General features: G+C 40.3%; 1 protein-coding gene across 2 annotated transcripts; it reads left to right on the forward strand.

Annotated features, from left to right (window-relative positions):
• The first annotated feature begins 1,018 nt into the window (after positions 1–1,018).
• On the forward strand, positions 1,019–21,688 carry rps6ka5 (ribosomal protein S6 kinase, polypeptide 5). Of its 2 annotated transcripts, none has more exons than XM_046062466.1 (17): positions 1,019–1,342; positions 4,395–4,466; positions 4,636–4,854; positions 5,110–5,225; positions 5,327–5,428; positions 6,188–6,271; positions 6,427–6,530; positions 6,627–6,777; positions 6,963–7,124; positions 8,450–8,575; positions 9,591–9,724; positions 10,722–10,815; positions 11,709–11,879; positions 12,192–12,383; positions 14,208–14,367; positions 15,244–15,407; positions 16,070–21,688. In XM_046062466.1, exons 1-17 carry the CDS (start codon positions 1,273–1,275, stop codon positions 16,361–16,363), a joined length of 2,415 nt encoding a protein of 804 aa, XP_045918422.1. In that variant the 5' UTR covers positions 1,019–1,272; the 3' UTR covers positions 16,364–21,688. The 2 variants fall into 2 exon arrangements, with proteins under 2 accessions (XP_045918422.1, XP_045918423.1); XM_046062467.1 differs by lacking the exon at positions 1,019–1,342 and adding an exon at positions 1,490–1,716.
• Positions 21,689–22,007: the final 319 nt, after the last annotated feature.

Genomic DNA, 22,007 nt, shown 5'->3' on the forward strand with positions numbered 1-22,007 from the left:
TCCACTTCAATGTATGATTTAATCATGATCTTAGTCTCTGGTAACTCTGATGTTTTCACCTCAACTAAGTGGAACTGATTATTTTCGATATATGCTGTCTCTCTGATAGGCGCTACCCCTGATGTTTTTACTTCAACTAATGGGAACTGATTATTTTCAAGAAATGCTGTCTGTCTTGCCCAATAATTTCCTGTTTCATACCACCATCTACTTTCACTGCGGCAAAACAAGATACTCTCAATTGCTGTTGGAAAATTTAAAGGCATTTCATTAAAGTAATTAAGCCTACCTTTTATTATAGACGTGCATTTCCCCAAGCCCAGGTAAATGGTCAAGTTGTATACATAACTTAATAGTGCTAGGTGGAAGGAGTGCTGAGATCCCTTACTTAAATAAAAGGAACATGTTATACATTAGTGGTATATTAATGTATTATTATAAAGCATGTTGTTCTGTGTAATCTGTATTAAGGTAATGACACATTACATGCATAGTATTTTATAAGATGATCATAGCCTATGTTTCTGAAATGTTGATCTTCAAACTAGTAACTATATTTCAAATAAATGTGATGGAATAAAAAGTGCTACTTTTGCCTTTAAAACGTACTAGAGTATTTTCATAACCTAATATAAAATGGAAGTACGCAAGTAAAGCACAAGTCACTCGAAACTACAGTTGGTTACTACTACAGTGGTTGGGGAAAGTACTTCTCCACTACTGTGCTGGCCTAGCCCTACTACTTCTCAGCTTGTTTTCTGAAATAAACAAGAACCTACTAAAGCACAATTTTGTATATATATATATATATATATATATACATATATATTCTGATTTGAACTTGGAATTAACTTTTTATGGGCAATAGATTGCATTTGAGTGTTTGCATGTCTGACCTTTGACATGGGCGTGTACAAGGGACAACTGAAGGCAGCACCAGTTTTGAGGAAGGCAGGATCATGTGTCGCTTATACGAAAACATCCAATCAGGGGTCAGATTTTCACATAGCAACTCCAATCAGCGAAGAGGGACTGTCTGGTTGCGATGGTAGTGGTAGTGGTGGTGTGCTGGAAGAAGCAAGTGTTTCCTTTGGGCTTGCTTGCTGCTACGTTTTGTAGCAATATTCTGCCTGTATATCTGTTAAGTTTGGCGCATAAGTGTCAGGCGTTTAATGATCTTGCTTAACAATTGCATGTTAATATTGCACATTAGCTTGCGAGGTGAACGTAACCTTGTCTGAAAAGCATCTTTGAACATAATTGGAAATTACGATGCCATCCCCGATGGAGGGATCTTCCAGAGAAGGTGACCTCTTTACTGTGAAACATGAGCTGAAAAATGGTAAGTTATCTGCGAGCTGGTTTAACTTTTAATGCAGTCCGTTTTATTTGCCATTTATGTTTAGGGAGAGACACGTGCCCTGCAGAAACGTTAGCTGGCTAGCTTGGAAGAACCAACTGTCACTGTCAATGGGTATTTGTAGTGAGCGCTAACGTCAACGTTACTGGAGTGTAGAAATGGCAGAGGAAGGCTGACTGTCCTTATTACCTTTAAGGCTACAGCTAACTCGCCCAAACTAACGTTACCTAACCCATTTTACTAACGTTAGCTAACTGCTACATTACTTAACCGTGGTCAACCCAGGTAATAACATTAGCTTAAGCTAGTTGTTGACGTGTAACTAGGCTAAATCAAACCATCGACAGAGATTTTCAGTAAGTTTACGCCATTGTCAACGCCTTCACTTAACGTTTATGACTAAATGAGTGGGACATTGCTGTTAATGCTTGGATTTGTAAGCGGTCGCAGCTAACTTCTCCTTAGCCAGCAAAGAGTAGGCACAGCTGCAGTGCTGTGAAGTCACAAGATTAAGTTAAACGTTAGCTTGGTTTCATTGCTGCATGAAGTTATAGAGGGGTGAACGGAAACAGTACGTTAACGTTAGACACTGTTGGAGTCGTGTAATAATGGTAGACAGGTACATTTTTTCACGGTTCAACATCATCTTCAAGGTAAAACTGTGACGTTTATATTGGATCCTGCTGGCTCTTCGTTTTTGGGGGGGTGGGCAGTTTTACTGAATGATAGCACAAATTATTGATGACACGCACAAGCAGAATCTCACGACAGTAACGTTACTCCAAAAGGATCAACAGTTACACTACCTGAATATTTATGACTGAGACTTAATACATGAGTATTAATGAGTGTTTGTTTCGAGTAGAGTGGCAAGTCCATGGATTCAGTGCAGAGGGGAGAAGTTCGACACTGCCTCAGCTGAAAATGGTTAATAATGACACAGTGCTGCTGTTCAGGCTGCAACATGACTATGCTGCACCCCCATTTACTGCCCTGCCCTAAATATGCAGTCAGCCTAGTTGTCACTGGTTCTCGTTTTTGTGTTTTAGATTTCACACAGCATTTTAGCTGCTGGATCAACTTAACCCTCCTTTGGACCCTTGCTTAGCATTTGTGTCAGTGAAGACAATATAGCAAAATAAAAGGATCAACGTACCCACTGAGTCCATCCAGTCCATGCCAGACTTTTAAAATCATATTTACATATATTTTGCAACTATATTCTTCTCAAGCAGCGAAAAAGTGTTCACTGTGTCTCTTTTTTTTGTCCTGCCAGATGTGTTTTTGTATGAAAAAATTGATGTTTTTAATAATCTTAGGCATCCTTGTGTTGATGCTTTACACAAAAAACAACAGAATATTCACTTCTCCTGATGAACAACAGTTTGTTGAAAGGTAATTGTAACTAGTTGTTTGATTGTTCAGAAAACCAACACAAGTATACAATTTAAGGAAAGCTTTTTATTTTAAGGAAAATCGGCATTTCCGATTGCAGAGACCGAAGAGGTTCCTCTTATCAAGCAGTAAGGTATCATCTGGTTGGACACCTCTGTCAGTCTATTAATAAACACTGGAATCAGACTTGGCCTTGGTAGGGTGAGCTTGACAAGGGTGTTATGCAACCTGAACCTCTGACCTTAAATTTGAAGGACAGCATTGTTGTTTTGAGATGACACGGTATGCACTCGAAGTGCAGCAGTTGCAGCATTTCTTCACGTGTGTAACAGGAGAAGCAGTGGAAAATATTAAATCAGCCATTTTAATTGCTGCTTAGCCTATTTTTAAGAGTGTGAGACAGAAGGAATGTGTTCACTACAATGGACATGCATGTCCAAGAGCGTGCTACTACGCTCAGTCAGCTGTACTGGGACAGTGTGATTTAGAAAGACAGGAGGAGTCACTGACAGTGTGTGCTGAATTCACTGAAGAACACTGATGGAAGATAATGACCTTTTGCTGCTTAATGTAGCAAGTTTGCTTGCTGTTGCATATTTGAGAGAAAGTAAAGAAGTGTAAGTCAGTTTTTTAGCACAAGACTTGCTTTCTTTAGATCTTTTATTTGCATAAAGGAGGTTTACTAATGATGCATGTCTGCAGTATCTGCACATATTTACTATTAAAGAAATTCACAATTGCAACATGCCCTGTGCTGCCAGTCTGCTGCTGCTGGCTCTGCGTTCATGGAACCACCTCCCAGACTTTCCCTACTGGTCGATTGTTTTAAATCACTCGCCCTCCAGTTTAAAGCCCATTTCTTCGATGCCGTTTTATCAAAATGAAATGCAGTAATACATTTATACCGTGGGCACTAGTTACAAAACAAAAAGTATAAAGGATTGTAAGGTGACGCAGTGTGCCTTCTGGTGTTCATGTGCACAGATTTTTAAAACCATGGCTAAATATGGCTGATCAGTTTCAAATGTATTTACAACTTGGCCGTATCAATATCTTGGCTGATTTTGGCTAGAGGCTGGTCATTGTATTGCTGAAATATCAGCCTGTTAGCTTGCTGGTTAACTAAATATTTTTAACCTTTTTATTACTTACAAGAAGCGACAGCTAAACTTTAGAGAAGGGCCATGATTAAAGGTACTCTAAAGCCAGACCCTTCGCTTTTATATTACAGTCTACCATGTATCTATACATACCTTTTATATCTTATACCTCATACCTTTACCTTTTATTAGTGAATACCTTGTAGATTGTGCTCATTTATCCAGTGAGTTGTCTAATGTGGCACCAAAGGTAGGTGGGAGATTTATAAATCAACTGCAAACAGCAATTGCAGTTGCAAAGAGTAGGGCTGTCAGTGCAGCGAATATAAACATACATTTTCCCATGTAGCTGCTCATTGATATTGTGAAAATATACTTTCACACATCTTTTTCTAAGCGTGAATAACTCGTAAGAGAATACATACTCTCAAGTAACATGATGTTCATGCCTTTTTTATGCATTTTATCATTCAAGCCACATGTGTTTAGAGTGGTTTAACTGATTCTCTTTTAATATTGTATTTCTGCTCTGACTTCAGCCAACCTGACGGGCCATGTAGAGAGGGTGGGCATTGAAAACTTTGAGCTACTAAAGGTGCTGGGCACAGGAGGTGAGTAAGACTTTTGACCATTGTCTCGCCCTGTTTTCAACAGAACATGACTGCATTTGGATGATAGTTTGCATTACCGGTCTGGCATCTGATATCATGTGTCATTTCTATTTAACCCATTGCTCTGCACTGAACCTGGCCCTCTGTCTTTGTTCATTTTAACCACCAGCATACGGCAAGGTGTTCCTGGTGAGGAAAGTGAGTGGTCATGATGCTGGGAAGCTGTATGCCATGAAGGTTTTGAAGAAGGCCACTATTGTACAAAAGGCAAAGACTGCTGAACACACACGGACGGAGCGTCAAGTGCTGGAGCACATCCGGCAGTCTCCTTTCCTCGTCACACTTCACTACGCCTTCCAGACGGATACCAAGCTGCACCTCATTCTCGGTTAGGAATTTATGCGAAACTGCCTTTTGTGTGCTGCCTCATCTGTGTTATGTTTATACAAGCAAAATAAAAATCAGTAAAAGAATTCATGTTTGTTTTTAACCGAATGAAAGAAATGGATTTTCACCAGCAGAACGAATTAGTATCAACAGAAAATAAAAGAAGTATTTCCCCTTCCCTATAAAAAAAAAAAATAACTAACCAACATATTTTATATTGGATGAAACTTGACATTTATGATATCTTCTATTATAGATTATGTGAATGGTGGGGAGCTTTTCACACATTTGGTGCAAAGGGTGCGATTTAAGGAGCAAGAAGTAGCCTTGTACAGTGGAGAGATTGTGTTGGCACTAGAACATCTACACAAGGTAACGCCCAGTTTCAACACAATCAAGACCTCATGGCTGTTGAGAAGTTATCTACTGCTGCTTGCACGCTTCGTGTTTCACTTGTCATTTTCTTGTCGTAGCTTGGGATTGTCTATCGGGACCTGAAACTTGAGAATATTCTTCTGGATTCAAGTGGTCATATAGTTCTGACAGACTTTGGGCTCAGTAAAGAATTTGATCAGGTACGGTATGTCTCAACTATGTGTGTTACAACCTGTCTATCCTTCAACACCTCAGGAGTATAAAATACTAATGGAAGCATAATTTCAAATGTATAATCAACTTCTTTTCTGAGAAATGGGGTCCTACTTAATCTCTCTATTGGATGTAATTTGATATTTTATCAGATGAGCTGAATTTTCAAGTGATAAACTCCTCATAAATAATGCCTAGAGATCTTTTTACGAACTTGGGAACTATGAGTTTTTAATGCTGAAGAGGCCCTGTAGAGATTTCTTGAAAACAAACAAAAGCTTTGTTTACATACAGTGTTACTTATCAAAACACATTTTTGTTTGTTCACTTGAGCTCTAGCAAATGTGGTGAATGCATTTCTTTCCTCATAAAACATTTGCAAAGATGATTTTTATTTAAAAGTTTGAAACCTCCTTGTTTACATTCATGTTTACCAGCAAGCAGTCTTTTTCTTTCCTGACTTTGTTGGCTCATTGCTGCATATATTGTTGCCTTAACTGCCCACCTGTAGATCAGTGGAATAGTGTGAAAACAGGAATGTGTATAGTGTTGCCCGCATGCTTGAGACAAACACGATGTGGACCCACTCGTAGAAAAACTGCTCCACCACCTTGTTACAGAGAAATACTTGAGATTTGAAACCAGGTTGTTCAGGGGCTTTAATCTTGTACTGAATCTTGAATCATATATGCATCTTCTGTATTTTGTGATTCTAAAATGTGTCAATTGTGCATTTGTTAAAACAGATGGAAAGGGCATTTTCTGTATGTGGCACCATTGAATACATGGCTCCAGAAATTGTGGAAGGCGGAGAGTCTGGACATGACAAGGTAATTTGTAGTTTGTTTTAAGCTGTCTTCTGTTCGATCAAATCAAGCAGCCCAGGCTCTCCACTCTGTGTTCCTGGATGCGTGTGCTCCCCAGTGAGATTTTTCTTTTAGTCTGTTAAGCCAAAGTCATGGCTGGGTGCTTTCATGCATTCCAGGCGGTGGACTGGTGGAGCCTCGGCGTGTTGATGTATGAGCTTTTGACTGGCGGCTCACCCTTCACCGTTGATGGAGATGAGAACTCGCACACAGACATTGCCAAGTATGGATTCTCTGTGATCATCAGCCACAGTTTTCAGCTAGCCTTCAGTTATATTCACTCTTACAACACTGACCATATCTGTCTCTCACATCACAGGAGGATTTCCAAAAAGGATCCTCCTTTCCCCAAAGATATGGGACCATTGGCCAAAGACCTCATCCAGCGGCTCCTCATCAAAGATCCAAAGAAGAGATTGGGCTCAGGTCCTAATGGTGCAGAGAATTTAAAAAAACACCCATTTTACCAGGTGGGTCTCACTGCCTGTTTTGAACGGTTCACAATATTTAGAAAAGCTAAAGCTGTTACTATACATAATGGGGCTGCTTTGAATGAGCAGCATTTAGGAAAGCTGGGAGTGTTTTGTATAAGTCACGTTAATAAGGATGGGGATGAACCACAATGTTTCACTTTCACTTTTTTTTTTAACTCTAGAAAATTAACTGGGAGGACTTGGCCGCTAAGAAGGTGCCTGCCCCGTTCAAGCCAGTGATTCGGGATGAGCTGGATGTCAGCAACTTCGCAGAAGAGTTCACAGAGATGGACCCCACCTACTCTCCTGCAGCTCTGCCTCAGAACTGTGACCGCATCTTCCAGGTGGGAGGGTGAACCAGACTTTTTTTTGTGTGTGTTGTGACTCATGGTTTTGTTGTTTACAGACAGGAACGTTTCCTTTGTGCTCCTTGCAGGACATTACACAGGATAACATCTATATTTGCATCTGCTTTGTGCTGATGTTTGTCTGGGCTTTGGTTGCAGGCAGTGTGAAATGTTGACACAGATGAAAAATCGCATTATGCATTATCTGCTTTTTGTCTGTGACTATATTTGACATACTCCACAGCAATTGAAGTAATCAAGTGAAGTTTTGAATGTCCTCAAAAGGTTGCTGTAAGTCAACATGAGTCTGTCTGTGTGCACTGGTATTCAAATTGACTAAAGGGTCTTTTATTGAAGTAATTGCTGCCATATGCAGCTCTTATTGAAGTAACAGATGTGAATGACTATTTTTGATGTAGCTTTGAACCATAATATGGCCCACAACTCCATGCCAGCTGATGGCTGTCTGATGTATTGCATGAAATTTCAACTCTGATTGCCTTCTGGATCCTTGAGCTCGGTAGATCAATAGATCCATTAACGGGCTTCTCTCATGGAATAAAAGGTTACACTTTGAGAGCATCACCACGTCTGTCTCGGTTACGCCTTCAGTCTTTGATTGCCAACTTCATCTTGGCTTTTTTCGCTCTCAGCTGCCATTCACATAGTCTGAAATTTTGTGGTCTTTATAATTTGCAAGCCTAGCAATCTCTGAGATAACGACAGCAATCCCAATTTTAAACCGTGCACTTGCTCCCCCACCGTGCCTCACAAAACAAAATTAAAATTGCATTAAGAGCGCCAAGATGTAATTTCACAGCAGAGCAATCAAATATTCAAGCCCGGCAATTTAGGGCATCTCATTCATTCAACATCCATCCTTCCGTCCATCCATGGCTGTCACTACATACCACACAGCTGTGTGTGTGTGTGTCGGTGAAAAAGGGAAAGAGAGATTAATGCCAGCTCAAAGCTTTGGGCTCCCCACAGCTGGAATTAAGCTGGCAGCGCTCCACAATGACAGGTCTAACAATAGGAACAGCTGGACAGCCGCTGTCACTCACAAATTAATAGAATTGGGTTTATTGTCAAGCTGACAACCTGGTGAGCCGTAGAAACATTTAAAGAAAAATACACAACAATTTTAAGTTTTAAAGTAAATATGGATAAAAATGCTGGGGGGGATTTTAATGCTGCAGTCTTTTCTGAGGCTGTGAACCGCAGCAATGGATGTTTCCTTTCCTTCTGTCCATATAGTCCAGCACTCACTTTAAGTCTTTGTAAAATGTAAACACCTTAAGTTCATGTGTCTCTGTGTGCAGGGCTACTCTTTCATGGCCCCCTCCATCCTATTTAAGAGGAATGTGGTGATGGACGACCCTGTCCAGCTGTGTGGGGGCTCTGACAGGCCAGGCTCTGCTGCGGTGGCCCGCAGCGCTATGATGAAGGTAAGATGAATGGGCTTGGATCCCCCTGTACAAACACACTTAAGCTAATAGCTGCTGTCACATACAAACGAGATTCTTACCTCCTCTCCATTCCACTAGAATCTTTATTCTACTTTACTTGTTTTACTGCATTCAGTTTTCAGGCATGAGTCTGTTTTATTTAATGATGTTTGTTCGTGAATGCACTTGTGTTTCTGTGCAAGGAAGCAGTGCATTGCCTTTTGTACACTCACTGCGTTTGTAGCTTTGTCATCACCATACTGGTTACCTGATGGTGTAGAGATTTCAGAAACTTTGCCATTTTCAAGATTTGTTATCAGGTTTGTTATATTGCAGATACAGATTATAGTTAATCATTTAATGCTGTTCAGTCTAGGCCAAACACCTTTTTAGTAATGTTTGGCTAATCAACAAAATGCTGGGATATTAAATAGAATTTTCGTAAAAAGAAAATCAGCATTTTGGCGTTCATTTATAACTTGGGTCATAGCCTACTTATATCCTTTAGTGCTTACTTTAGAAAGTTTCAGCCGAGCACTCAGGCAAGAATGTGCTCCAAATATGCACAGAATTCCAGTAAAGCCTGAGCTCGCTGTGCTTTACAGGTTTTCTTGCCATTTTCTCTCACAAACAGAAAGCTAGTTAACGGTCTTGTCTTATTGTGATATTCAGTATTGAGATATCTGTGTCTGTGTACCTTCGCCCCGTTTGCCACTTCCACGTTTCTCTTTTTTATGCAAATTCATTTTTAAAACATTGCACAACAAGAGAGCTTCCTCATACTGCTGCAGATCACTCTGTGGTGAAATACTTAACAAAGCAGTATTATCACACAACTCAAACTTGTTTGAATTTTAAAATCGTGTGTGTGTGTGTGTGTGTGTGTGTATATATATGTGTGTATATATGTATGTGTGTGTGTATGTATGTATGTATGTATGTATGTATGTATATATATATATTTTAAGAGGCATCTCCAAACAACTTGCTTTGGTCCACTGTTCCCCTGCTGCAGGACTCTCCTTTCTATATGAGTTATGAGATGGACCTGAGGGACAGTGTTCTGGGAGAGGGTAGCTTCTCTATCTGCAGACGGTGCACACACAAGAAGACTGGACAGAAATATGCAGTCAAGATTGTCAGCAAGAGGTACAATCTTGCGGCCTGCTTGCTCAGATGTCTTTCTCAACCCAAATGCTTTTGACTGTGTGATGTTGATAGTTTGACCGGATAAATCAGTTGGCCACCATCCTCTTCTCCCTGGCAGAAATTGGACCCTTGTCAGCAACTCTAAACAACAATCACATAAAAAAAATCAAATAAATGTTCTGTTAAACTGATGAATCCAAAATAATGTCATAACTTGACATGATTACATAATTTCATAGATTGTATTTGCTGTATCACTCTGTGTAAGGTTGCCAGATGTTGGCTGAATAAATGTAAATACATTTTTGCTCACAAACATGCTTCTTTTTGCTGGCAACTGCTACAAAATAAGCTTTGATCATGTGTTTTGACTGCAGTCCTACACTACACTCCTCCACTGACAGTGTGGCACCAATTATTATGGCTCTAAAAAGAGGCGACAGTCCTCCTGACACAAACGTGTGTTCCTGAAATCTAGACATTCAGGAAGTAAATCACAGCACCACATTGTTTTCTAACCGTGCATCAGTGAGGTTGCAGAGCTAAACTGCACTTAAACATTTATAGAAATGCCTCTGAATTAAAAATGTGAGAACATTTCAGAACTGAACCTTGTGGGCAACTTGAAGTGATTTGTAGGAAATAACCAAGCTGAAGAAAATGCCAACCCAACACAACTCACTGTCAAAAAATGACATTGTACAAATGTCATACAAAAAGTAGAATGTTAATGAGTGCTAGATGAACTGGCTGGGGACATTCTGTCTTCTTTTCTAAAACCTGCATTTGCTTCTCTTGGTACATACTGTTTATTTGCTAATGTGTAATGCAAAAGCACACCTCTCTAATTCATTATGATTACCCACTTTAGATCAAAATGGCAAATGAAGAAGACAAAAACTGCCTTGAAAAGTCCATTTCTCACTCTGCTGTGTATGTGTGTATTTATGTTGTATTTTGTGACAGTGATCTGGCTTCCTGCTTGTGTTTGCTGTAGGATGGAGGCACAGACTCAGCGGGAAATCGCAGCCCTGAAGCTCTGCGATGGCCACCCTAACATTGTCAAGTTACATGAAATTTACCACGACCAGGTATGGTTACCTTTCCCACCATAAATTCTGTTTTGCAGGGCTCTCTGTTGATCCTGTGGAGACCGCAGCCCTATTAAGTCCTGGAACTGGAACAAGGCAGATTAATGGGAAAGCTTGAAGCGCTCGAGGTCTTTGTCTATCTCTTCATGTATTGTCCCATGAACATCCCTCTGTGTGTTTGATATTTCACACCAAATGTATTTTAAACTGCAGCTGTACAAACATCCATTTTGTACCACTGAATAGAAACAACCTAGATTTACTTGTGTTGCTAATTGAGCCTCACACTCAAACCAAACTAAGTGTGCATGTGTTACAACTGAAGTTTACCTCAGTTATTGGGAAGGTGTGTCCATGTGGCTGACTGTGTACAGGTTCATTAGCATCGGTCCTTCAAGCCCAGGAGCACCACTTTAGTCCTGATGAGCTCAGTGTGGTTATTACTGTACCTCAGAGGCCTGTGACCCAGATCAAAGCAGCCCGCCTCGCCTCCCCTCAACCGAATTCTGCCTTTGTTCCCGAGACCCAGCACTAATGAGAAACTCTACCCTGCTGCCCAAACACATTATTCCCTTCCCACTTTGTTTGGCCTCTTTCACTTTTACTCAATGCCATTATGGTTTGATCTTTCCAGCATGGGATCAAGGATGGGCTGCTTTTGCTATATTTATTATGCAACAACAACAAAAAAAATCTCATCCACCCTTTCAACATTCAGCTGTTTTCCACTTCAAGCTGTGAAAGCCAGATTTACTATACATTACTGCAAAACCCATATTCTGCGACACACTCTGAAATAGTATAGTAGGTGCAAACATTGCTATAGGTTAGAAATGGGTGTAACAGTGGGTGGTGAGCAGTGTAAATATATTATGTGTGTGTGTTTGCTGTAGCTCCACACGTACCTGGTCCTGGAGCTGCTTGGTGGAGGGGAGCTGCTGGAGAGGATCCGCCGAAAGCAACATTTCAGCGAAACAGAGGCCAGCCGCATCATGCGAAAACTGGTGTCGGCTGTCAGTCACATGCACGATGTAGGAGTGGTGCACAGGGACCTTAAACCGGAGGTATTGGACATACATTCAGTAGGACTACTGCTAGAAATTCTTTTCTGTCTGAGCTCAGTTTGTATCTTTGTGATAAATACAAACAGCCTGGATCATACGCTTTAAAAAGAATTACTGTGTTTTTCTGAACTTTGTATGATCTGTCGTATCACCATTCTGACTCTGCAATCTTCTACAAAACAAGAGTAAAATTGTTTGACCCTAACATGGGTCAAAAGTACCTGGTCTTGATGTCCAATTTAGCTCTTGAGTGGACCAGTTTTGCAGAGCAGAGAGAAATGATTGCTGTTCGTGTCTCCAATTGATTCGTAGAACCTGCTCTTCACAGACGAGAGTGAGAACTCGGAGATAAAAATCATAGACTTTGGCTTTGCTCGCCTCAAACCACCAGACAATCAGCTCCTGAAGACTCCCTGCTTCACCCTGCAGTACGCAGCGCCAGAGATTCTCAAATATGACGGCTACGATGAGTCCTGTGACCTGTGGAGTCTGGGGGTCATTCTGGTGAGTGGGTGTGGGACGGCAGAGCTGTGCTCAGGTTAAAATAAAATAATGGTAGTTGGACTGATGGATGTTTTTTTTTGTTTGTTTTTTTTTTTGCTTAAATTGGATAATTTTGAGGTTTTTGACTATTTATCGAATTGAGAAAGCAATCTCGGTGCTTCCCTTTGGAATCTGGTAACTTCTGATGGGCATTTATGATTACTCACTAATTGAATCAATAAAGAAAATATTTATTATTGGGAGCATTAATCCAAGTAATGGTTAATGGTCACTGCTGTTAATTCACTCTCTCAGTCACATGGGAAGACCAGTCTGTCTGTCTCAAAAGTAAAGTATATTATACATTATGATAGGGCTGTAGATTTCAATAGCATGATCAAGTGAAAAGTTACTTAGGATACTTACAGAATTACACCCAGAGCTCTCACTTAATGCTGTTGAAATAATGCTGCTCAGTCAGGAATAGGACTAAAGAACAGATCATTGATTAGCCCTATTCAGGAGCAACGTCATTGTAACTGCACATTCTTAACAAGTACAGGCCTATTTTCCACAATATCCTCAGGAAAGTGACCTGATTATATAAATTTGTGATTTATAAAAATCTTTTCAAAATCCCCAGCTTGAAGCTCCACTTTAAAGTTTTTTTTCATAGTACTGTTAACTAAAGAATTTCTAAAACCAAATTAACGTTTAATCATGAGCTCTATACAATATTGATTTGTTGACGTTATCCATTTTATGGATTAAACATTTGCTGCAGGCCATTCTGATTAAGCAATCATCTGTTATTTCAACAGATTCTGGCTGTGGTTAGGCTTTCAGTGTGCGTGTGTAGTAGAGGGGTGCTTTTGAGTGTGAATGCACACACATAAATGTATGTATGCATGTGTGTGCATGTTCTGTTTAATCTGTACTGCATGATACTCATCTCCATCTCTCGTTCAGCGCTACAACCCTCAGCATCCTGTGGTGAGCTGACACAGTTTAAATGCTCACCACAGAGTGAAGAGCAACCAGCCCAGCTCTCAGAACTGGTTAAGGCGGTGATGCTGCTTCCCAGTAGCAGAAATGTCATCCTAATTCAACCTTTTTCTGTGTAGAGGAGGAATATTAAAAGGAGAGGTAGAGAAGAGATGGAGAGGGCACATAGGGGGGTGGTGGAGAGTTGAGAGAGAGATTTCTGTACTTTGCCAGTCATCCATACAGAGCCTGGGCTCTTGTGCAAGTGCTGTTTCACACCGTCGCCCCCTGGGGGGATATGGGAGTAGTGTGTCTCATGGAGCTTTGATGAAATGGCTACTGACAAGCTGTGTGCACAATGCCCTGAGAGCAAAGTGAGCCAACAGGGAGAGGGAGGGAGAGCGAGGAAGAGATCAGGGTACGACAGATCCTCCACTGCCAAAAGGGCTGTACCCAACTGCTGTCATTTAAATGGGGAATCTGGACGCAGATGTAAGCAGGCCAAGGTGAGCGTATCCTGTTCATTCAGCTGAGTACATGCCGCTCTTCTGTTTAGTGCTGGTTCAACCACGGTCAACAACATGCAGCAGAACAATTAAAAAATGTGAACAGTCGTGATCGGTTAAGAGCTCCTCTAAAGCATGTTGTTTTAATAGCAGATGTGTTTTAACACTTATGTCTAGTTTCTTTCCCAGCTCATTGTAGGCAAACCGGTTAACAAAAACAAGCACTTAGCATTTTCTGTGCCACACTGACTGTGCAAAATGTTTAGATTCGATTTACGGTGTGGATATTTAAGCCTGGAAAGAGTATTCGTGGTGTTTTGAAAGCAGATTGTGTGTTTTTCCTGTGTGTTTGCAGTACACCATGCTGTCTGGCCAGGTTCCTTTTCAATGTCAGGAGAAGAGCCTGACCCACACCAGTGCTGAGGAAATCATGAAGAAAATCAAACAGGGGGACTTCTCTTTTGAAGGCGAGGCCTGGAGAAATGTGTCCCAGCAGGCCAAGGACCTTATACAAGGCGAGGATGTATCTGGTGGCTTGTTTTAAGTCTGATGTCTTAAAGGTGGAGTATGCGATTCTGGTGAAATCCAATACCATGACAGAAACCATGATATAGAGTGAATAACAACACAGCAAGTAATGTAACTACCATTACCTAAGTTGTGGGTGAGCAAACTGCCGGTACACTTGCTGCTGCGAAGCTAAAATGCAGAGAGGATGAGACCGTCCCAGAGCCAGCACACCTGCTCTAGACAGCGACACTCACAACTCTCCTGCTACTATAGCTAACATCACAACAACAGCATGTCTTGGTGAACTAGAAAATAAGCTGAATGTCCATGGACAAGTCATTTAACCTTATCTGACACACAAATCATGGATGCAATAGCTGGAATAGTGTTGTGTGGTCAAGTCCAGGCCACGTTGTTTTTTTCCGATTTACAAACACCAGCAAGCTGACTGTGAAGAGCTAGTCGTTGACTTTGACCAAAAGACGTGCATTGGATTAAAATCGCATACCCCACCTTCAAACTATGCTAGAAAATTTTCTTAAGTTAAAGAGATGTTATGTCACATTGACTCTGTGGTACATTTTTAGTGTATTAGTGACAAAGTTGTAAGATTTTAGAGGACATTTCACAGGACAAGTGTGTATCTAATTGGCTAAAATATTTTAATTGCAATAAATTATGAGACCACATGACTATTGCATCTAGACCATACAAATTACAGAAAACAACACAAACTTAAATTTAGTTGTGTATATAGAGTTGGCCAGCCACACAAAGTAGCTCACAGTCACTGACGAGGAAATCAGTTCCTCGTTGTGGCTCACCTCCTCACTTGCGTATTAAGAGCGCTAAAGGTAATTATCTGTGTGTTGCTCCTGCAGAGCTGCTCACGGTGGACCCAAATAAGAGGATTAAGATGTGTGGCCTACGTTACAATGCCTGGCTCCAGGACGACAGTCAGCTGTCTTCCAACCCGCTCATGACCCCGGACATTCTCGGCTCCTCCACTGCCTCCGTGCACACTTACGTCAAAGCTACCTTTAATGTAAGTAATGAGCGTAAGTCAGGAATTCTCAAACTTTCGTCTTCCTGTAAAATGTGGGTTGTATTGAACAATTGCTGCTGCTCATGGACTGCACAGAAGCCACTGTTAAACCTATACCGACTTGAGAGCCAAAATATATAGATTATTAACATTATGTTGAAATCATCAGTCACATAACCAATTAAGCAAAAAACAGAAAACGTATATTTAAAAAATATTTTAATAATTAATTAATCCTTTAAGTACTTTTTCAAACAAAAATATCAGATGTTCATTTGTTACAGATTCTCACTTTGCTTTGTCGTTTTTGGACTGTTGATAGACAAAACAAGATGTCTTAAGATATCAGTGAGAGCTTTGAGAGGGGATTAATCATTTTTACCATTATTTTTTAGATGAGCCTATACTGTTTCACAGTGAAAATATCAGCAGATAAATAGATACTGAATATAATCATTAGTTGCGGTCCTAGTTCAAACATATGTTGTGAATCTTTTATGCAGGAAAAATTTATACACGTAGTCCAAAACGGTGCAGAATGAAAACGATCTGATACACCGTGTCAGGAGAGAAAGAGCTGGATCAGTGCATCCCTTGGAAAATGAAAAATTCTGCGTAATCTTAATAACTGTCTAACCAGTTCCCCCCTTTTTTTGTCCCAGGCATTTAACAAATGTAAGCGGGAAGGTTTTCGCCTACAGACGGTGGACAAGGCGCCACTAGCCAAGAGGAGGAAGATGAAAAAGACGAGTACCAGCACAGAGACCCGCAGCAGTTCCAGTGAGAGCACCCATTCCTCGTCGTCCTCTTCCCAGTCTCAAGAGAAGACTTTTCCAGGGGGCGACACTAACCCGCAGCCCTCCAAAAGCACACCTGTCAGCACACCAGTGGCCCTGGGAACAGACTCTGAGCACCAACCAGCGCATCCAGCCTTTCACTTCTCAGAAGGACAGTGAGACAGCAAAATGAAAAGGGAGAATTAGACAGTTTCATAAACCGTTGGATGTCTTGGACCAGTGTAGAGACAGCTCTCTTCTCTTTCTCTCTGTCCCTGGCAGCTCTTTGCCTCTGGCTCAATTGCATGGACGTTCGCACGTGTCCAAAACCAAGCATGCAGCAAGAGCAGCAACCGTCACCTCAATATCAATCAATCAATCAATCATCATTAGCAATAGCCTATCCCTTTTCTGTCTCTCTCACTTTCACACGGACTGTTTCAATCAGGGACTGGACCAGGAAGAAGTTGTCAACGGTGTCCAGAATGAAAAAGGGCTGCCCTACTGCCCCAAGTCCAGACAGACAGTGGAGAGACATATTCGGTCTCGTCATAAAACAGCTTACTCTGTCTGCTCCATTTACCTGTCTTTGTAAATGCCTCCAGGGGTTTTAAAGGGAGAGTCATAGTGTTTACACCATGGATGCTTTGTATTTTTTTGTCAAAGGGAGAGAAGAAAAGCAACGTGCCGCATCGCAATGTAAAGTTGGTCCACTTCTCTTTTCTGGGAAGTCTCTGCAAGATGGAGCAGGGTATTTATATGTGAATTTTACAGACTGCAATTTATTTATGATAAGCTATATTGTTAACTTATTTATGGTTCAGACTGATCTGAAAAGAAATAATGGATACAGTGAGTCTTCAAAAAAAAAAAAAGATGTTTTGTGTATGTGTATGTTTTTCCCAATCAGCTAAAAAGACTGTTTTCATGTGGTCTGATTGCTGTTTAAACTTCTTTGTAAGTAGGTTACTGAGACACAGTTAAGTAGATATGGTAAGACTACTATAGGCAAGAAGAGATTAACACCATTGGCTACTGGTTAATGGTTTGTCAAATTTATGTAACCAAAGTCCTTTGAATTATTTAAGGAGTCTGGTGAATGTTACGATTGAACTGCAACTGTGTCCAGTGGTCAAAAAAAATCCTTGTTCATAAGGGTTAAAGAAGCAAACATGTGAACATCTTTTTGTAGGAACAACCAAATTTGGATATAGTGTTCAGCCAAATCTGTGGCTTTATTGTTGTATGGGGAACACTGCTGCCTATGGGGATGTGACCCCACAAGAAGCGCTATATTTAGACTTATGTTTGCCTCTGATGTGGGAGTATGGTTACTTCAAGGCTCAGCATTGCTGCTGTTCCACATTCTCTGATCCTCAAGTCAGTATTTAGCCCAGCAGTGGATTTGCCTTGTGTGGTGCAGGACTTAATTGTCTCATTATCACTACAACCAATTGGATTGAGCAGAATGCCCCAAATGGAAAATTCAGATCAGCTTAGTTCGAGGTGAATGCGTCAAGATGCCAACGGGCAGCTTCAAGTGGTTTCCTTTTCAGATAAAACAAGATTATTTTAAAATGGAAAGATTTATGTGCCAAAAATGCAATTAAATCAGGTAATGGACAGGTGTGAGCTTATGAGTTAAGGGGTGGTGATACTTTAGGACATTTTAAGGCAACATAGGGCCCCTTGTGTTACTGCCTTAAGTCTTAAACATACTGCAAAATGATCTACCCTTCATGATAAAGTTCCTGAGGACAGACCTCAAACAAACACTCTTTTACTTTTGACACCATCCCTTGCTCTATTTAACAAGTTGTACTGCATGACTGAAATGGTGATTTTTGCAGTGTGACAGCTCTCACTTTGAGGCAGATATCTGGTTAGTATGAAGTCCCCAGTGCATGATGTAAACTGAAGCATCAACCTCTTCTTTTAATTTATTTTTATTAGCTTTTATTTGGCAGATCCTTAATTGATTTAATGTGAGTTAGTTTACTTGCATATTTAAATATCCTTGATTTAATTCAGGACTTTGAATTTTTGCTGTTTTGAGGTATATGGATGTAAACACCAAAACCCTTTTTACAATAGCCTGAATATTGTAATGTTCCAATGTTACAATACTGGTGTTAGCCAGGATAGTTAGGCAAGTAAATACCATGCTCTGTGAATTGTTTTTTGCCGTATGTGTTAGTCTGTTTCCATGGTAATAGTTGAAATACTGTATTCTGTTGATGTACAGCAGTATTTGTGTTCAGTATGTGAAGCTGCCTGGAAACAGTTTCTCCTGCTAAATCAGGATACAAATCCTTAGTTGGACTACTGTGTGCATTTAGATAAACTCCCTCATCTTCTTCCATTTCAGTGCACTCTGAATCTGAACCAAAGCATTAACTTCAAGGTAGCTGCTCTACGCTGCATGAGATATTTCCTTTCATGCAAATATGCAAAGAAATGCTTCATATATCACGGTTTGTTTTTCTCCAAATGGTGAAATATGTTAGATGTTACTAGCTTAGGTAACTTTGTGACCGCGTACAATGTGTTTCTTCAGAGATTCTTTTTAGGGTCTATAATTTCCATATCCAGCACATTATCATGCTCAAAACTATGCATTCTCTTTGTTGTTGTGTTGCTTACGCCATTTCAAAGACCTCATCAAATGGGTCTGAACATAGTGCTTAAAAGGGTGCATCATGATGTACATATACTGTACTTTTACCCCCATAGTGTCAGCCACAATACAAATAGCAAAGCAGGATCCTCTGCCTGTTTAAAAGGAATGGAATCCTTGGAGCTAAACACTACAAAGCTCTTGTCTAACTTAGTTCGCATGAGTTCCCTGTTGCTGCCTCATTAAGCCTCTTTTCTTTTGTTTGGGTGTATTAATAGCTCAAGTGGAGGAAGAGGAAAAGTGTCCTATATTGAGCTCCCCTCTGGGAGCCAGGCTCTATTAGCTGATAGTGGGCTGCAGTGCTGTTTGTTCCAAAGAAAATACCATACTCCACTCACTGCCTCTGTGGAACCTAGCTCACTTTTCTTTGTAGGGAAAAAAATAAGGAACGGGTTTGTTTAGTACCAGTGTCTCTTGGGGCTGATTTCCAAAGTAGGTTGTCCCCCCTTTGATGAACAGCTTGTTCAGTGTGCCACTATGAGAGAGGGAGGGGATTTGCCATCCTGTTGTCTTTGATACATGTTTTTGTTGATTCCCTGGATTTTGAATGAACGTTCCTTCTCTGCCTACAGTGCTTCCTCTTTTTTGCTTCTCTCTGAATTGAGGTTGAAAGCTCCCCTACCTGATAAGCTTTACTGTGTACCTTTTTGCAACATTAATTAGAGGGCTGGTAGCTTTAACTGTTTTGTATAAATCAGTGACTGCTGTTGTGCATTGTAGAGTCAAAAGATTGGACTTTGGATGTCCCTGTGTGCTTCTATACTGGTGTCATGTATGTGCTTATGAGTAAGATGTGGGTCCCCATACTGTACATAAAGTACATCGTGCTTTGAAAGCACAGCTTCTCAGTTAAGGTGCTTTTCTGCATATATTGTCTGTGAAAGTGATTTTGGTGGTTCATTTTGGTTAGATTTTAGTATGGGATCATGTGGAGCTGTCCACGGTGCTGAAGTGGCAAAACCTCTGGTGGTGCTGCAAAAACAAGTGGCTTTCCACAATGACCTGTAATAATGTGATCCCTTTTAAAGCAGTGATTGCCAACCAGGAATGCTTGTACCCCAGGGGTTACTTTTGCAGTTGCCGGGGAGGGCAGGGGTACCTAGCTCTTAAAAGGAGGAAAACAAATTCACAAATTTGATTACACATTGGTATGAGGATGATCTTACAGGGAAACTCCACCGTTTTCTCCATCAAAGTTTCTTTACAGGCTTCGGTAAGTACTACTGCATATCTGAAAAAAAATGTTCTATAAAGCCTTTACATTTCAGTGGAGTTTAAAAGAAGTGAGCTTACCAGACCTTTATAGCCTACTGCTCATCTCTACTCTGCCTGAGGTAGCACAACACACCTGAATCTCTATCCCAACTGTTGGTGGTCGAGTTGCAATGTGGGCACCAGGTTTTGAAAAGAAAGCAAAATTAAAAAGACAGATCTCTAGTTCTGCTGCATTTATTTAAATACTTCTTTCAACTGTCGATGATGAGTGACAGTGTTATAGGAGTGCAATTCAAATTGGTGACAAAACAAGTCTAAGCAATATTAAGTTTTATGTAGCTAATAGTGTTAAATGACATCCAGATTTATATCAACTTGTGTAGAATGGTAACTTCAAAATAAAAAGGTTGGGAACCACAGCTGTAACGGTTCGCTTTACAGAAATTACAAACATGCCGAGAATGTCTTCTCTGCTTCTCAGTAGTTTCAATGTAAATTGGTGTCATAGTGAGTGGATTATCTAAAGTTGCGTTGTTTCTGGAAAATTTTTAAATATTATTTTTCAATGCTCACAGTGTCGCAAAAAATCATATTTGGGCCGCAGAAGGAATTTCATACTTATGTCACAACCAAAGCTAGATACCCCTCATAAGAAGATACTTTTTTTTTGGGAATTTGAATCTGTATCTGTACCCCTTCCAGAGAGGTCGAAGCACGTGTGAATGAATGACATTTTTGTCTGCCAACATTGGAACATCCGATTTAGAATTTATTAGGCTTACTTCACCTAGTATTGCTCTGTTGTTGACAGAAAAGGTGTCACGAAGAGGTTGCAAGTTATAAAGGGATGTCATTCAGTGCTGATGCCAAGCTGCCACTTCAGGCATTATCATACTCCTAGTCGCAACCACAGCCATAACCATGATGCATGTGCTACTGCTTCATTCCTGTCAATATTTTTTTTTCTTTTTGATCATATCATATTGTTACTGAAGTATGTCCAAAAAATGTACTGTAGCAGTGAATCCCTTTTGAGATTGGTCAATATTAAACTGTTTCAAAACACGCAGTCAAGCTTTAAGGGCAAAACTTTGCACTTGTATGTTCTTTTTAATCATGCAATTTATTTTATTTTTTTGTAAAAGGAAAAAGTCTCCTCTGACTTTGTGCCCGTCCAAATGTTTCAACATTCATCTGTCTGTTTGTGTTGATGGCTGTTGTCCAACAATTCTAAGTAGTACTAAAATAGAAAAACCTCAACATCGGATAGTACTTTTACAGCAAGGATACACCATGTGCATACCTGCTTTTTTAGGGCACTGTGAACATCATCACGCAGGGCTTTAGGCCCACCATGAGGAAAAACCTTGATTTGCGTCAATAAATGCTTTACTTGCTGGCTGAATACATCTGTACATTTAATAACCTGATACCAGTCATGATGAGTCTTTGAATAGATCCTTGATGTCATTGTGTTTTCAAGTGTATTTACATCATTACTGAAGGTATTTTGTGATACCAGGATTTGTGTGTATGAGTTGTCAGAAGGACATTAAATGTGCGATGTTCCTGTTCATTTATTGATCTCTACTAATAAAATTAGGTACAAAGCTTTTCATATTTAAAAATGGTATTTTAATTTTACCCGCGACCCTGTACGCAGGATAAGCGGTTGACGATGGATGGAAAGATGGATGGATGGATTTTAATTTTAAAGGCATGTTGGGAGACTATTCCCACAGGCAGCCTCTAGATGGCACTGTTTAATAAAGTTCCACTACTGGAACAGTTTACTGTGCAGCGTGAACTCCATTGAGACTTTATTTATAGATATGATGAATCCAATATAAGATTGTGTTAAATTTGCTAGAAAAACTGTGGCATATCACGATTTATATCTATGAACCGGGTCAGTTAGATGTATGTTTATAA

The sequence above is a fragment of the Micropterus dolomieu genome, linkage group LG11 (genome assembly GCF_021292245.1).
Source record: "Micropterus dolomieu isolate WLL.071019.BEF.003 ecotype Adirondacks linkage group LG11, ASM2129224v1, whole genome shotgun sequence".
Lineage (NCBI taxonomy): Eukaryota > Metazoa > Chordata > Actinopteri > Centrarchiformes > Centrarchidae > Micropterus > Micropterus dolomieu.

Excerpts from the sequence above, each read along its gene's own strand:
- rps6ka5 (XM_046062466.1), top strand. The coding sequence starts at position 1,273 with ATGCCATCCCCGATGGAGGGATCTTCCAGAGAAGGTGACCTCTTTACT. Across the intron at positions 4,467-4,635 it reads AAAGGTGCTGGGCACAGGAG|CATACGGCAAGGTGTTCCTG; the intron begins GTGAGTAAGACT and ends TTTAACCACCAG. Across the intron at positions 5,429-6,187 it reads TCAGTAAAGAATTTGATCAG|ATGGAAAGGGCATTTTCTGT; the intron begins GTACGGTATGTC and ends TTGTTAAAACAG.